We start from the raw sequence: 14,659 nt of genomic DNA, 5'->3' as shown, positions 1-14,659 counted from the left end.
TTTACTATTAGAAGATAAAATCAATAAAGTTCACTTTAACCTCACTTGAATATAAGAGCTTTGTTGCCTAAAATATTAAAAGAGAAGCAGACACTCTGGGTTAAATAATACTTCCCAAACATTTCTCCATATGGTGTCAATTCACTCCTGTTGTAATTCCCTAATGCTTCTGCTTAGGATCTGTAAAACAAACCAAACAAAACCCCAACCTAGTAGAAGACTGGGTTTTACACATATAAGTCTCCCTTTGTTTTTTTTTTTCCTTGTAATAATTTTTAAGACTATTTTTAATATATAATACATGCACACATTGAAACATTCAAACCAAATTCTTTCTTTTAAAATAAATAAGCCTGAGGCCAAAATCTAACTTTCTTTGTTCAAAAACAACTATAACTGTAAATAATAAGCGCCTTTCAATCCAACCAGCCAACTCCAGCACCATGGGGCTGACATTCCAGTAAGTCAACTGGCCGTGGGTGATATCAAAAATGTTGATTTCCAGATCTTTCAGATAGAAAAAGTGCTGACTTGTGCAGATTGATTGTGTTTGATTTGGGTTTGCATTTACAGGATTTTGAAGGGAAAGAAAATGTTTCTCTCCAGGTCTAGTTGGCTTAGACCAGAATGCAAACAAAGTTGCAGTTTCTGTGCATGCTGCAAAGAGAGTCTAAGGGGAATGCCTTAGAGGCATAAGAAAGGCTGATCAGGATTGAAAATCTACCCTGGACAATCCACAAAATGCATAAGAATCCAATGGAATAAAGAAATTTGAGAGTTGATTGGAATAGATGAATGGGGCCAATTTTTTTTTGCTTGAAATTACCAGTGCTACTAACTATTCAGGAATGTGTCCATAGTATTGACAGCTGGCCATGCCTTTGTTTGGGAACAGTTGTTTCCCAGTGGATAAGAAAGTTTTCCATTAAGCCTTAGTAAAGAAATGACCAAGCACTTCATATACAGCAGCACTTTCTTCCCCTGGATTCTAGATTCACTCACCATCCATATATTATTACTCTCACTGGTGCTTTCCCTACAATTGCTATCACGATCAGGAATTCTACTCTCATTAAAATCACAAAGGGATGAGCTTACTTGTTTCACGTGGCCAGCATCTCCTGACTGGGGCATCTATGCAGAAACTGAATAGATGATGGGAAAAAAGACCATCTCTTGAGTTAGAAGTGAAATCCCACCACAGACTTGGAGAAGGTGAGTTGTCCTCACCAACTATTAATCAGGCACCTATTCTTAAGAATTGATAACATCAAGAATGGCTTGGAGACTGGTTATTTAGGGATTTTTAATTTTTAATACCCACTGAAATCTCTAAACAGGTCTAATCCCTGAAGGGCTTTGTCATTGAGCACCGTTAGCAGAAATTAGTACAATACTTTAAAATTTGCAAGATATTCTCATACATTCTGTTTAATTTGATTATCACAACAACACTGTGAGGTAGAAGCAGCACAGTTGTTCTTGTTTCACAGCTGTGGAATATGAGAGAAAGGATACCAGGTGATTTATCTATTATACCATAGCAAGATCCCCACAGAAAGGAAGAGGACTATTGTGAATATTTGGGTTTATGGTTTAAAACAAAAATCCCATTATAGTCATTTTATTAGGGTTTCAGAAGAAAGCAAAAGCAGATGCATGTGTTCAGTCCAGCATCTTTAGCTGGATATCTCTTTTCTGTTATCATTTGTTATATATTTGAGTGAGTGTGTGCGTGTGTGTGTCTGTGTGTGTGTGTGTCATGATTTGTATGTATTTCAGTATGTGTTTCTGTCTATGTTGAGAAAGCAGTAAGGGTTTGCCACAGATTAAAGAGAGAGAGAAAGAGAAAGAGACTTTCTATAACACTAGTCTCTGAATACAGAGCAATAAATATCATTTTAGAAAATTTGACAACAGGAAAATATAAAGAAAAAAATAAAAAATCACCTTTAATCCTCATTGTGCTTTTATTTTTAAGTTTAAAACCAACTATGAGAAGAGAAGCTTTAAAGTGCCCATCCAGGCCAACGAAACGCTTGTGGGTGCTGTGATAAACAACGTGTCTGAGGCCATGGAGACTCTTACCCGAATCACAGAGGAGCTGGTCCCAGTTCCAGGATCTGTGAATGGAGTCAATGCCCTGGGTCTAGTTGTCTTCTCCATGTGCTTCGGTTTTGTGATTGGAAACATGAAGGAACAGGGGCAGGCCCTGAGAGAGTTCTTTGATTCTCTCAACGAAGCCATCATGAGACTCGTAGCAGTAATAATGTGGTATGTATTTCCATTTTCTGTATATGCTATATACAAGATGGTTATTGCCATCAACATGTGTTCTGTACTGAGGAAGGTGTCACGAGTCAGGATGGCCAATTGCAGTGATCTCACTCTGGTAAGCACAGGAAAATCAATGAATCTCTGGGCCTCTAGAGGCCTTGAACCTATCTGCAAGTCTCTCTTAATAAGTTTGCTTCCTTGTTTTCAAAAGCTGTCACCTCCTTTTACCCCAGTGCTGATGGAATCTCATTCCTCATTTCTCCATTTTTTATCTAGTTTTTCACTCAAGACTTGATTATTGAGTGTCTACTATATGCTAAGCATATAGTGCCAGGCACTGTGGATATAGCAATAAAGAAAATATACAAGGATATTCCAGATCTTACACTCTTTTAAGGGAGACAGACAATAAACAAATCAATCAACCATATGCTTTAGTCACAGGTGCTGTGGAAAAATAAAATAAAATAGCAGGTAACTAGGAGAAGGCACAAAATTTGCCTTGGATGGTACAGAAAGGCCTCTGAGGAGGTGACATACTTTGTTAAGACCTGAATGAACAGAGGAAGAAGACATACCAAAGTGCCAGAAGAAGGATCTTTTCAGTAAAGGGAAAAGCAAACAGAGAGGCCCCTTACGCCATCAGGAAAACTGAGGGCTCCTCATCTGTTTCAGCCCTAAGAAAGAATTGTAAATGGCAGTTCTGCTGCAATGTCTAAAGGATTCATAGGAAGTATTATAAAATGCCAAGCCACAATTTATGACAAAATTTGCTTTAATAAAGTTGACAGCAGGAGACAAAGGAAGAGACTATAAACCCAAGAGGAGCATTGACCTTGGAAAGTAAACTTTACCCAACAGGGAGAAAACCCTTTGATTGACTTAGGCTTTGTGTGGAGGTTGCCTCTCTTTCATTCTTTATTTTTAATCCAGTCTCCTCTGTGGCACCTGAAGCAGGAAAGAATCCATTGCTAAGAAAAGCAGTCACTCACCAACATGATTAAAAATGCGCTTGTCTTTAATGCCACCAAAGCCCAGAGAAATCCATTTTTCAGGAATTTGTACAAGATGGATATGAACTTGGGCACAAAGACAGATCAGAATGTGGTCTCCATGGGAGTCCCCACTTGGAAGGCTCCTTTGAAGTCCTGGCAGGAACGAAAGTGGACATTTATCTTCATATTATTAAATGCCTCCACCTTTCACCTCTTTTATGAAAGAAGCCCATTCAAGGCCCCTGAATGAATCTCACATGCAGCTTGTCTAGCAGTACATTCGCCTGCATATTCAATGCTCAGTTCCTATATTTCTGAAAACAGGTATTCCTATGATTTCCTGGCCTGGGTTCTCAAAGGACTTTTGAAAGAAGCATTGTATTTTCTGCTTTGAAACAAGTCCTCCACAGTTCCCAGGAGACCCTTCTCCTTAAGTGTGATTGGCTTCTCTGTGTTTGGTAATGTGAGTTTGGTTGTAGTTTGCTGCACATATGAAACAAAGAGAAGGGAAATCCAGGCAGCGAGGTCTTTAAGCAACCTCTGGGTTATTTCAACTTGTAGAAGTCATTTTGAGTCTCAGTTGCTTTTTCTTGCGTTGTCTGCAGGAGGAAAGCTCACAAATGGCAGTAGCAGCCTGTGGGGAACAATGATTTCATTAGAACACCTATAACCTGATTGCGGTAGTACATACATGCACATTATTAAGTTTAATCATGAATTTACTTTATGGACATCTTCTATTTATGGCAAGCAGTACTAGATTTTCATTTGCCCTACAACATAAAATTTTCTCTTAAAGTAAATTTACTCAAGTAAAAAAGGTGATTTGAAGAATAATACTAAGTAATCTTGTAAGTGGTATGTAGATATGGAAAGGCAATAATAAAAGTAGCCCTTGAAAAAGAGAACTGACTGCAAACCTGAGACACTGCCGTAGCGCCGTGTGCCTCTTGCTTTAACTTGGGAATTAGGCTCTGATGTGGAAAATGCTTCCAAAAGTCTGGATATTGGTGCAGTGGATTCCAGCAGTTCAGGACACTTAGCAGGGGAGCAGGAGGCAGAGGGAGCGAGTGGCATCTGAGGACCAGAAAAGCGACCCCCGTGTAGTGAAAGGAGGGCTGTCTAGGAAGACAGAGGTGGGTATCAAAAGCTCTGTATCTGCCTTTTTTCCCAGGTTTAAGAGAAAAACATTGTGTCCTAGAGCAATTCTGAGGGAGGGGAAAGCCCGATTCTGCAAGAATCAGGGGAAATTCATATTTACAAAAGAAAAAAAAAAAGTCCACAGTTTCTGTAAGTCCTAATGGTATCCTGGGCAGGAAAGTTTGGCAGTCAACTCTCTTTCACTTTTTCTTATCACTTGGAAATTTCTGTGGACTAGCTTGGTGGAAACCAGACTCCAACCGTGCTGGTGTTGCTTCTCCCCAGGTACGCCCCCGTGGGTATCCTCTTCCTGATTGCCGGGAAGATTGTGGAGATGGAAGACATGGGCGTGATTGGGGGGCAGCTTGCCATGTACACTGTGACTGTCATTGTTGGCTTATTCATTCATGCAGTCATCGTCCTGCCACTCCTTTACTTCTTGGTAACACGGAAAAACCCTTGGGTTTTTATTGGAGGGTTGTTGCAAGCACTCATCACCGCTCTGGGGACCTCTTCAAGGTATGTATATATGTGTGGAAAATGAATCTGAAATGTTACCTTGAACCAGGGTCCCTCAAGTAGGGTGTAGGAGGAGCCATTTTATTCTGGGTTTTAAACTTCCAGGAATGATGAGTCAGCTTTCTCACTTCTCATGCCAATCACACCTATTTGGGATTGGGGAATGCCTGGCTACATATCTTTTGTGGGGATGAATTGGAAAACAACTATCCTTTCCCGCCCACTTCATCTCTCTTTAGTTGACATCTGCCTGAGGGAGAAGAGGCAGAGTGACTTGGCACAGGCTGTCGTGATGGGGGCATGATCACAAGTGATGCCTCACAGAGGAACCCAGAAGCAGGAGAGCTGCCAAATGACCCCGTGAGGGGACCACGCTGTTCTTAACCCGCTCCCCTATTTATATAAGTGCTGACTCAGTTCCCATTAAGTTACAACATGGGAGAGGAAGGAACTGTCTGTCCCAAAGACCAAACACACAGACAGTCAGAACGACCAGGATGCTCAGCTGATGTGCCCTGTTTCACTGTTCTCAGTTCTGCCACCCTACCCATCACCTTCAAGTGCCTGGAAGAGAACAATGGCGTGGACAAGCGTGTCACCAGATTTGTGCTCCCCGTAGGAGCCACCATTAATATGGATGGGACTGCCCTCTATGAGGCTTTGGCTGCCATTTTCATTGCTCAAGTTAACAACTTTGAACTGAACTTCGGACAGATTATTACAATCAGGTACAAGGAAAGAGTTCTATACAGCCCTTTCTTAAGAATGCCTTTAAGGCTGGGAGCAGTGGCTCACACCCATAATCCCAACACTTTGGGAGGCCAGGGCGGGTGGATCACCTGAGGCCAGGAGTTTAAGACTAGCCTGGCAACATAGTGAAACCCTGTCTCCACTAAAAATACAAAAATTAGCCAGGTGTGGTGGCACGGGTCTGTGGTCCCAGCTACTTGGCAGGCTGAAGCAGGAGAATTGCTTGAACCCAGAGGCAGAGATTGCAGGGAGCTTAGATCGTGCCACTGCATTCCAGCCCGGGGGGACAGAGCAAGACTGCATCTCAAAAAAAAAAAAAAAAACAAAAAGAATGCCTTTAAAAGACAAGAGGATAACCAGGGTTGGGAAGGGGATCCCACATAATCAAGAGGTGGGGATTTGGGGTAATCATTTTATATTTAGATATTTTAATTGCTTTTTTTTTTCTTTTAGAGTATAGATGTATACACTCATTAATAACAAGGTTCAAAAAATATAGATATGTATAAAGTAAAAAGGGAATTTTGCCTGCCATCATATCACCCCACATCTTTCTGTAAGTGACCATTGTTCATGTTTGGTTTGGAAAGACTCTTCCTATGCATAGACATGCACACACTTCTTTTTTTGTAGTTAGTGAAATTATATTATACATACATGTTTGCCTTTGACTGGTTTGCTTGTCAATAGACCAATAAATATGTCTACCTCATCATTCTTTCTAATGCCTGTAAAATACATAGTATGGATATTTCTCCTTTTTAAAAGTGTTAGATTATACTTCAATATTTAAAAGCATTAAAATAGGTTAGGTTGTATATATACTGCCATAAAATAAAAGTTAGATGAACTTTTCTCCTGAGTGAGTTTTTTGTTTTTTTGAGATGGAGTCTCACTCTGTCACCCAGGCTGGAGTACAGTGATGCAGTCTCGGCTCACTGCAACCTCCACCTCCCGGGTTCATGCTATTCTCCTGCCTCAGCCTCCTGAGGCAGGAGACTACAAGGGCCCTGAGGCTGGACTACAAGGGCCCGCCACCACTCCCAGCTAATTTTTTTCTATTGTTAGCAGAGACAGGGTTTCACCGTGTTAGCCAGGATGGTCTCGATCTCCTGACCTCGTGATCCGCCCACCTCGGCCTCCCAAAGTGCTGGGATTATGGGCGTGAGCCAACGCGCCGGGCCTGGGTGAATTTTTAGCCAGTGTAAGATAGATGACAGACCACACTGACAAGTAGTTCAAGAATCTGACTTTTATGGAGAATTTTTAAAACTATTATATTTGAGGTGTTCAGTGAAAAGTTATTTTCCTTTCCATACCTTCCCCCAGTCTCTTAGTTTCCTTCTGCAGAGGCAACCAGTGTTACCTGCAAGTTTCTTCTGTTGTCTTTCCAGAGATACACCAGGCATACCCTTGTGCATATGCATATATAATCCCTCCTTTTTACTTATTAAAAGTTATTTTGCACAAGGTCCGCTTGAGTCTAATGGCAAAGGGACGCTTTTAGACTCACAGTCCAGATCAGCCTCTGCTCTTCACTGTTGTGTGGTTTTCAAAAAATTGTTATTAAAAGTACATTGTGGAGAGCAAAATAAGTCAGATTTGGGGGGATTTTTATCACTCAACATTTTGTTGTGAAATTTGCCCTACGTATAGGGAAGTTGAAACAATGTTATAACAACCATCCTCTACCAGATAGAAAAATTGCAAACGTTTTGCCATTTTTGCTTCTTCTTTCTCTGTCTTTCTCTGCCATTATGACATTTCACCTGTACATAATTCAGCATGCATCTCCTAAGAACAAGGATATTTTTCTACATAACCACAATAGTAAGAATCTTAAAAATACTTCCAGAATATCCAATCTATATTCAAATTTCCCCAGTTGTCCCCCAAAACATGTCTTTTACAGCTTTTACTTCCAGACCAAATTCCAATCCGCATTTATGGCCTACATTTGGTGTCTTAGTTTCTTTTCATCTAATCAGTCACCATACATTTGTTGTTATGCTTATTTAGAAATAAGTTGTTAGACTCTGTATGTTTTGTGTTAGTAGAAAATGATAATAGTTGTAGTAGGGTGCATTGGAGTAAAAAGGACAAGGTTGATCAGGGCCAGAGGTCACTGACTGACCCAGGGGTTCTGGGAACCTCAGGCCCAAAGTAGTTGCAATAGGACTTAGGAGATCATTATCTCAGCTCACCCATAACCTATACTTTGGCATATTGATTGAAAGGCTCTGAGTTATAAAAAAAGGTTCAGTTGCATGTGACAGAGTTAAAAATAACAGTAAGAGTGACAAACAAGATAAAAATATATTTCTCTTTCATGCAGCACAGCTCTGCTCCACAAAGCCTTCAAGGCTGATTGATAGATGTTCTGTAGTATAAGGGACTAAGTCCCTTGAGTGTTATCATTATCCAAGGAGTCTGGGATGACTCACCACTCCCAGATTTTAGCCAGTGGGAAGTGGGGAAATGGTATACCCTGCAAGTTGCTCAGTCACTTCCATGCATGTCTGACTGGCCAGAGGTTAATCTAAGCTTCAAGGGAGGTTGGGAAGTGTAGTCTTCATTCTGGGGAGCAATATACCAGCTTTTAGTTCCAGTACCTTAGAAGGGGACCAGTATGGGGACCATGAATACTTTCTGTGCCAGACTTAATACTTTATTAATACCACTTATAACTAGATAATACTTTACTATTTATAAAACATTTGCTTTGCAAGCCATGTCTACACTGCCTTCATAAAAGGTATTCCTAATATTATAAAACTCTGTGCATAAATCATTTTGCTTTTGAATTAACTAAGCAAACCAAACTAAGAAACCAAATTTGATTCTTTTGACAATATTAATCATGAATGTTCAGTAACTTTACAACCCTCCACTTGGATAGGGGAATTATTAGAAACAAATTATTATTGTAACTCTACAGCATTTTAGACTTTGCCTTACAAAATACTTTCAGGGATGTTAAAAAGTGTATAGCTGCCAGTTTGCTTTAAAACAACTAGAATAGTAGGTCCAACTTCACAAGGGTCATTGTATGAGGACCAAATGAGATAAGCCCTGATTAGTATATCAGAAGACACATAGTAAGCACATTATAAATATTAGTTAGCATGATGATTAGTTCAATTTATTTTTTAATCTCGTTTATAGGCTGGGCATGACGGTTCATGCCTGTAATCCCAGTACTTTGGGAGGCCAAGGTGGGTGGATCACTTGAGGTCGGGAGTTTGAGACTAACCTGGCTAACATGGTGAAATGCCGCTCTACTAAAAACAAGAAAATTGGTCAGATGTGGGGGCATGCACCTATATTCCCAGCTACTCAGAGGCTAAGGCACAAGAATCGCTTGAATCCAGGAGGAAGAGGTTTCAGTGAGCCTAGTTGGCACCACTGCACTCCAGCCTGGGCAACAGAGTGAAACTCTGTTTCAAAAAAAAAAAAAAAAAAAATCTCATTTACTTTTTTCCTGAAGCGCATCCTCTTGTGTTACATGGCAAGTCAGGCATTGGCACCGTGCGCATTTTGCAGCGTATATGCTCTACGTGGGGAGCTTTGTAAAAGTGTTTTCTGTTCTGGTACTTCTGTTAACAGCATCACAGCCACGGCTGCCAGTATTGGGGCAGCTGGAATTCCTCAGGCAGGCCTGGTCACCATGGTCATTGTGCTGACATCTGTCGGCCTGCCCACTGACGACATCACGCTCATCATCGCAGTGGACTGGTTCCTGTGAGTATGCTTGGCCTACATTCTGGCGCACTGTCACAGGGCCCACCTCTGTCACTCTAGGGCACCAGGCAGCCTGGCACAGCTATAGAAAGAACTATGAGGAGAGGGACCACTCGGCCCATAGTTAAATTGTCCTCATTGTCTGACCCCTGGTCCTTATCTGGAGACCGAGTCCCAGCCAACATGTGCACTCACTCCCCTATCAGCCTGAGGGGCACATCTGGCTGCCATAGATCTCACTCCATAAAGTCATTCAGGAATTGGGAAACCCGCTGTCTGCAAAGGCAACATAAATCAGCAAGGCTGTTTCTGAGTTGCACAACACGCCACAGCAGCTGGAACAAAGCTGCAGGCCCCACATGCCAGCTCAGGCCCTGCCTCTGTGTGCTTCCCATTCCGGTGGGAATGATTTTCCCATCCTAGCCCAACAGCGTGAGGCTGAGCCATGCCGACACTGGGAAGAGAGCTAGTGTCATTAAGTGGAATTGAGTTTTGGATCTGGGGAAAGTTCCAAGAAATGTACCCTCCACACTCTCAAACTCTAACCTCTACAGGCCCATCCCTGTGCCCCCTTTCCTTGCTCTTCCAGGTGGCATTCTCTGTGCCTTTTCTCTTGAAAGTTTACTTCCACTTTTGAAAATCTTTCCCCAGGATGCCCAAAGCAAATGCCTAGAACACAGTAGGTGCTGGAGTTAGCACAACGTGTGTTCACTGGAACTGAGACCATGAAAAGAGCTTGACAGTGTGTGTGAAGCCCCAGACCAGGCAGAGAGGATTCACTTACGGAGACCTGTGTTTGTGTCCTGACCTTGTGTGAGACCGGGCAGATTACCCAACCACCCTAGGTTCTACCTCTGTAAAATGAGAGTGCCCGTGTCCACTACCTCCAAGGGGTACTGTAGGCTTCAGTGCAATGATGCCCAGAAAGTATGCAGCCTACTGTCTGGCCCACAGTCAGCATCAGTTAACATGAGCACTCTCGTATAAAGCTACTGTTCTCCACAGTCTATCTTTACACTTCATAGTTATTGAGAACTGAAACAACATTTCATCTATATGGGTTGTATCTATTCATATTTATCATATTAGACAAACATAAATTTCCATTTGTTAATTTAGAACATGTTCTGTTTAAAGGTGACAATAATAAATTCATAAAATGAATAAATAAAATGAATTTATCATCCTTAAAAAGGTTACATATGCTAACATAAATAGCATTTTTTTTGTAAAACATAACCATTTTTGAGCCCAAAATTTATTTTATTTGTTTATTTACTTGTTTTGAGATGAAGTTCCATTCTTGTTGCCCAGGCTAGAGTGCAATGGCACAGTCTTGGCTCACTGCAACCTCTGCCTCCTGGGTTCAAGTGATTCTCCTGCCTCAGCCCCCTGAGTAGCTGGGATTACAGGTGCACACCACCACATCTGGCTAATTTTTGTATTTTTAGTAGAGACGGGTTTCACCATGTTGGCCAGGCTGGTCTTGAACTCCTGACCTCAGGCGATCCACTTGCCTCCGCCTCCCAAAGTGCTGGGATTACCTGCTTGAGCCACCGCGCCCGGCCTCGACCCCAACATTTAGTGAAAAGAATGGTACTATTTTATATTTTGCAAGTTTCCTTAATGTCTGGCTTAATACAAGATAGTTGGAGTTTCCTAACTGTTTCTGCAGTTTCACAACTGCTTCAGTGAGTTGTGACATCACACGTCATGTAGTCTTTGCAAAACTCCACTATACATTCATGAGAAAATGAGACTGAGAGGGACAAATGATATCTTAGTATTATTTTGAGAATAGCTGAAATAGAAGGCTTATTCCCCACTGTTGGGACTCTCACTCCAGTCAGACTAATAACTGAATATTCATCATCTATATGGCCTTATAACTTTTAATAGCTACTATTATGAACATTATGTGTCTGTTATGTAATCTTGCAGTTGGTAGACACAGCAAACTGAATTTTAAGAGGTGCTTTGCTGGCCAGTTCCTAATGTAAGTTGAAATCTTGTGACAGTCACAGGAGCCTCATTTTTCCCTCCTCCCCACCCTGCCCGCAGGGATCGCCTCCGGACCACCACCAACGTACTGGGAGACTCCCTGGGAGCCGGGATCGTGGAGCATTTGTCTCGACATGAACTGAAGAACAGAGATGTTGAAATGGGTAACTCAGTGATTGAAGAGAATGAAATGAAGAAACCATATCAATTGATTGCACAGGACAATGAAACTGAGAAACCCATTGACAGTGAAACCAAGATGTAGACTAACATAAAGAAATGCTTTCTTGAGCACCAGGTGTTAAAAACCATTATAAAATCTTTCCGTCTCGTTACAGCTCATTCTCTACAGCAAGTCCCTTAATCCCCTTTCCTCCCTTCTGATAAGATTGGAAAGTAGTCCTCCAAAAAACAAGGGAGGATTTTGGGTGGCCAAAGTGTATAGTTTTCATCCCACAATTGAAATTTTTACATCATTTCATGTTAGTCTTACCTAATAAGACACCAAGATCAAAAATATTCTTGATCAGATCTTACAAGTTTATGTGGCACACAATCCTATAAATGTGATTTTTTTATATAAGTTAAACAAATAGTAGGCTAAAACATTTTAAAATCAACTTTTGAAATTTAAAATCTTTCAGAATACAATTGAGTTTTAGTTTCAAAATGTTAACAACTTGAATTACAACCGGTTATCAGTTGAACAGTAAGATTTTGTCCCTTTGTCTTCTGACTGGTATACTTATTTCATTAGTAGCTAGGTGCACATATACATCTAGCAGAGCTGTGAGGAGAGACAGAGGCAGTTTCCATGTGGACTTGAGTAAATCTCATCTCACCTCTAGGCCTCAGTGTCCTCATCTATAAAATGAGGGACTTCCCTAGATGTCTTTGTGGTCTCTTCCAGCCCAGACATCCTGTCATGTCATGAAAGCGCCTGCCGTCTATTTCCCCTCAGAACACCCTGTACCATCCATGGAGCACAAGGCTTTCAGAAAGGACACTTTAATGGGAGTGAAAATTTCTAAGGACAGGATGGCTATGTGTGGTGGTCACCAGGTCCTGTGTGCAAAGTGCAGGTTATGCAAGTCGCCAGGCAGGAGGCCATTCCAGGACTGGGATTATTCATAAAACCCTTTGCCCAGTTCATCCCAATGGGGGAAGTATTCCCTTCTTTCTTACTCTGGGAAGAATGTCTCCCGCCACTCCTCAAACAGAAGAGAAGGCTAGCAGCTAGCAAGGGTGCTTGTGGGCACACTATGGAACACTAAAGAGCTAGGAAAGAGTGGAGCACAGGCAACATTATAAACAAAGGATTTGAAAACACCAAGAGTACAGGTCTTCTTTAAGGAAGAATAAAAAAGAGGTTCATTTTTTTGGCTTTTTTTTTTCACCTGAAACACTTTTTCTCTTGAGTCCAAAATCATTCACCCATGAAATCTGCCTACCAAAACATAAAGACCACTTATATATTTGAAAGAAGTCAAATGAATGAGCTGTCTAATAGAAGTCCATGAGTTGAGTGGGTATTTTTTATTTGAAAGTGTTTTTCTTTAATCAAAAGTCCTTAGAATGAGAGAAACAAAATATTTCTGTTTTGGAATCCCACTTATCAAATCATTCAAAACTTTCAGCTGGAGTGGGGTTTGCTTTTGTTTTGTTTGTGTCCATAAGAAAATTGGTAGAAGATGAATCAGTATGAAGACACCGTCAATGAGATTATGAGAAAAAACAGCAGGGGCATTAGTTTCAGGCAAGGCAGCTCCCAGGTTTAGAGATTAATTTTTACCCCCTAAGGAATATCCAGTCAAAGAAGCTGAGTGGGAGCTGTCAGGCAGTAGCAGCTGTGTTTGAGTTTCTGGCTGAAAATGGTGAAGAATGGACTTAATTATGCTAACAGACTGAAAACCTAGACATACATCCTCTGATATACAATTAGAGATATTTTCATATAGACCCCAAGCATTCTGTGTATAAAAGTTAACATTAGGCTGTGATGGAGTAACCATTTAATGTCGAGGCTCTATTTGGGAAATACACTACAAATGTTAATGTATGTGGCTGTCATCTTAAGATACTAGTAGAGCAAAGACTTAATCATATCAACTTAATTCTGTTACACAATGTGTGTTTTTTTACATACTAACCATTTCTTATGGAAAGGTCCTGTAGGGAGCCCATCCTCTCACCAAGCCATCACAAGCTCTGCATACACATACACTCAGTGTGGACTGGGAAGCATTACTTTGTAGATGTATTTTGAATAAAGAAAAAAATAGTTTTACATTAACATCTTTGCATGTTGTTATTCTTCTCCTCAAAGGAAAATACATTTTCCATTCATGGAAATATTACAGTAAGCTCAGGGCAGTCTCTGGAAGGATCCTGTGCAGCAAAGTAAAATCTTGGCAGAGCCAGCTGGGGGAGCCAGCCACAAGAAAATAAGTAAGGACATGCTCTCCTGCTCAACTCCAAGAACTGGAGCTGGAAACAGGAGGAGGTGAGCGGAGCACTTTGCTGAAGCAGACCGTACTTCCTTGTCCATGTCAGATTCAAATTTCTCAGATGAATTGAATCATTTCCATGTTGGGATTAGAAAAGTGTGATGCCACCACAGGCCCTTCCAAAAAAGTAACTTTCTATCTGACGTTCAAATTAGGTAGATTTATCTCTGTGATTATTACCACCATTTGTGAAAAGAGCTAACTAAGATCTCAAGGGATTCCCAGAAACAGCGATTGTGCTAGTGAACTGCTCTATTCATTAAGAACAACTTACGGATGGCTACTTTTCATCATGGTTTTTAGTAAAAAATTGGCAGGCAATATCATGAAATCCCCAGATTGAAGTAGTATCTGGAGACTATAATCTGACCCTCTCTACCTGCAGGTGGCAGCCACCTAGAGGAAAGGCTCTTAAATTGGATCCATGGACCCCTAGGTCATCCATATGAAGAGTTCAATAGGTTCATCGCCCTTGAAGTTGTGGGGAAAGTTTTGTGCATTTGCCTTTTTCTGGGGGTAAAATTCTTAATTTCCATCGGTTTCTGTAACAGATCTTACGACTAAAAAAAAAAATTACAAATTGCTATGTTTGAATCATACATCCTAACTTTTGTGAAGGCATATATGGTATTTACATGACCAGTTTGGGAAAAGAAAGGCTGCACAGACTGAGGGAACCAAGCCTGGCCACCCTGAGCGGATCAATATTTTCCCCCTGCCAGATGTTCT

The 14,659-nt window shown here is 41.1% G+C and overlaps 1 protein-coding gene across 1 annotated transcript in view; it reads left to right on the top strand.

Annotated features, from left to right (window-relative positions):
* Positions 1-13,716, top strand: part of SLC1A3 (solute carrier family 1 member 3) — an 84,716-nt gene extending 71,000 nt beyond the window's left edge. Inside the window, exons 6-10 of the mRNA XM_017868907.1 lie at positions 1,982-2,274; positions 4,698-4,931; positions 5,465-5,659; positions 9,288-9,422; positions 11,484-13,716. Coding sequence (XP_017724396.1) covers positions 1,982-2,274; positions 4,698-4,931; positions 5,465-5,659; positions 9,288-9,422; positions 11,484-11,688 — 1,062 coding nt within the window. The 3' untranslated portion in view covers positions 11,689-13,716. The remainder of the gene's footprint in view (positions 1-1,981; positions 2,275-4,697; positions 4,932-5,464; positions 5,660-9,287; positions 9,423-11,483) is intronic.
* The last annotated feature ends 943 nt before the right edge of the window (positions 13,717-14,659 follow it).

This window comes from Rhinopithecus bieti, unplaced genomic scaffold (assembly GCF_001698545.2).
Source record: "Rhinopithecus bieti isolate Rb0 unplaced genomic scaffold, ASM169854v2 scaffold_4911, whole genome shotgun sequence".
In the NCBI taxonomy this organism is placed as follows: Eukaryota; Metazoa; Chordata; class Mammalia; order Primates; family Cercopithecidae; genus Rhinopithecus; species Rhinopithecus bieti.
The sequence above is the reverse complement of the archived record's forward strand: the minus strand, read 5'-3'. Positions and strand labels throughout refer to the sequence as shown.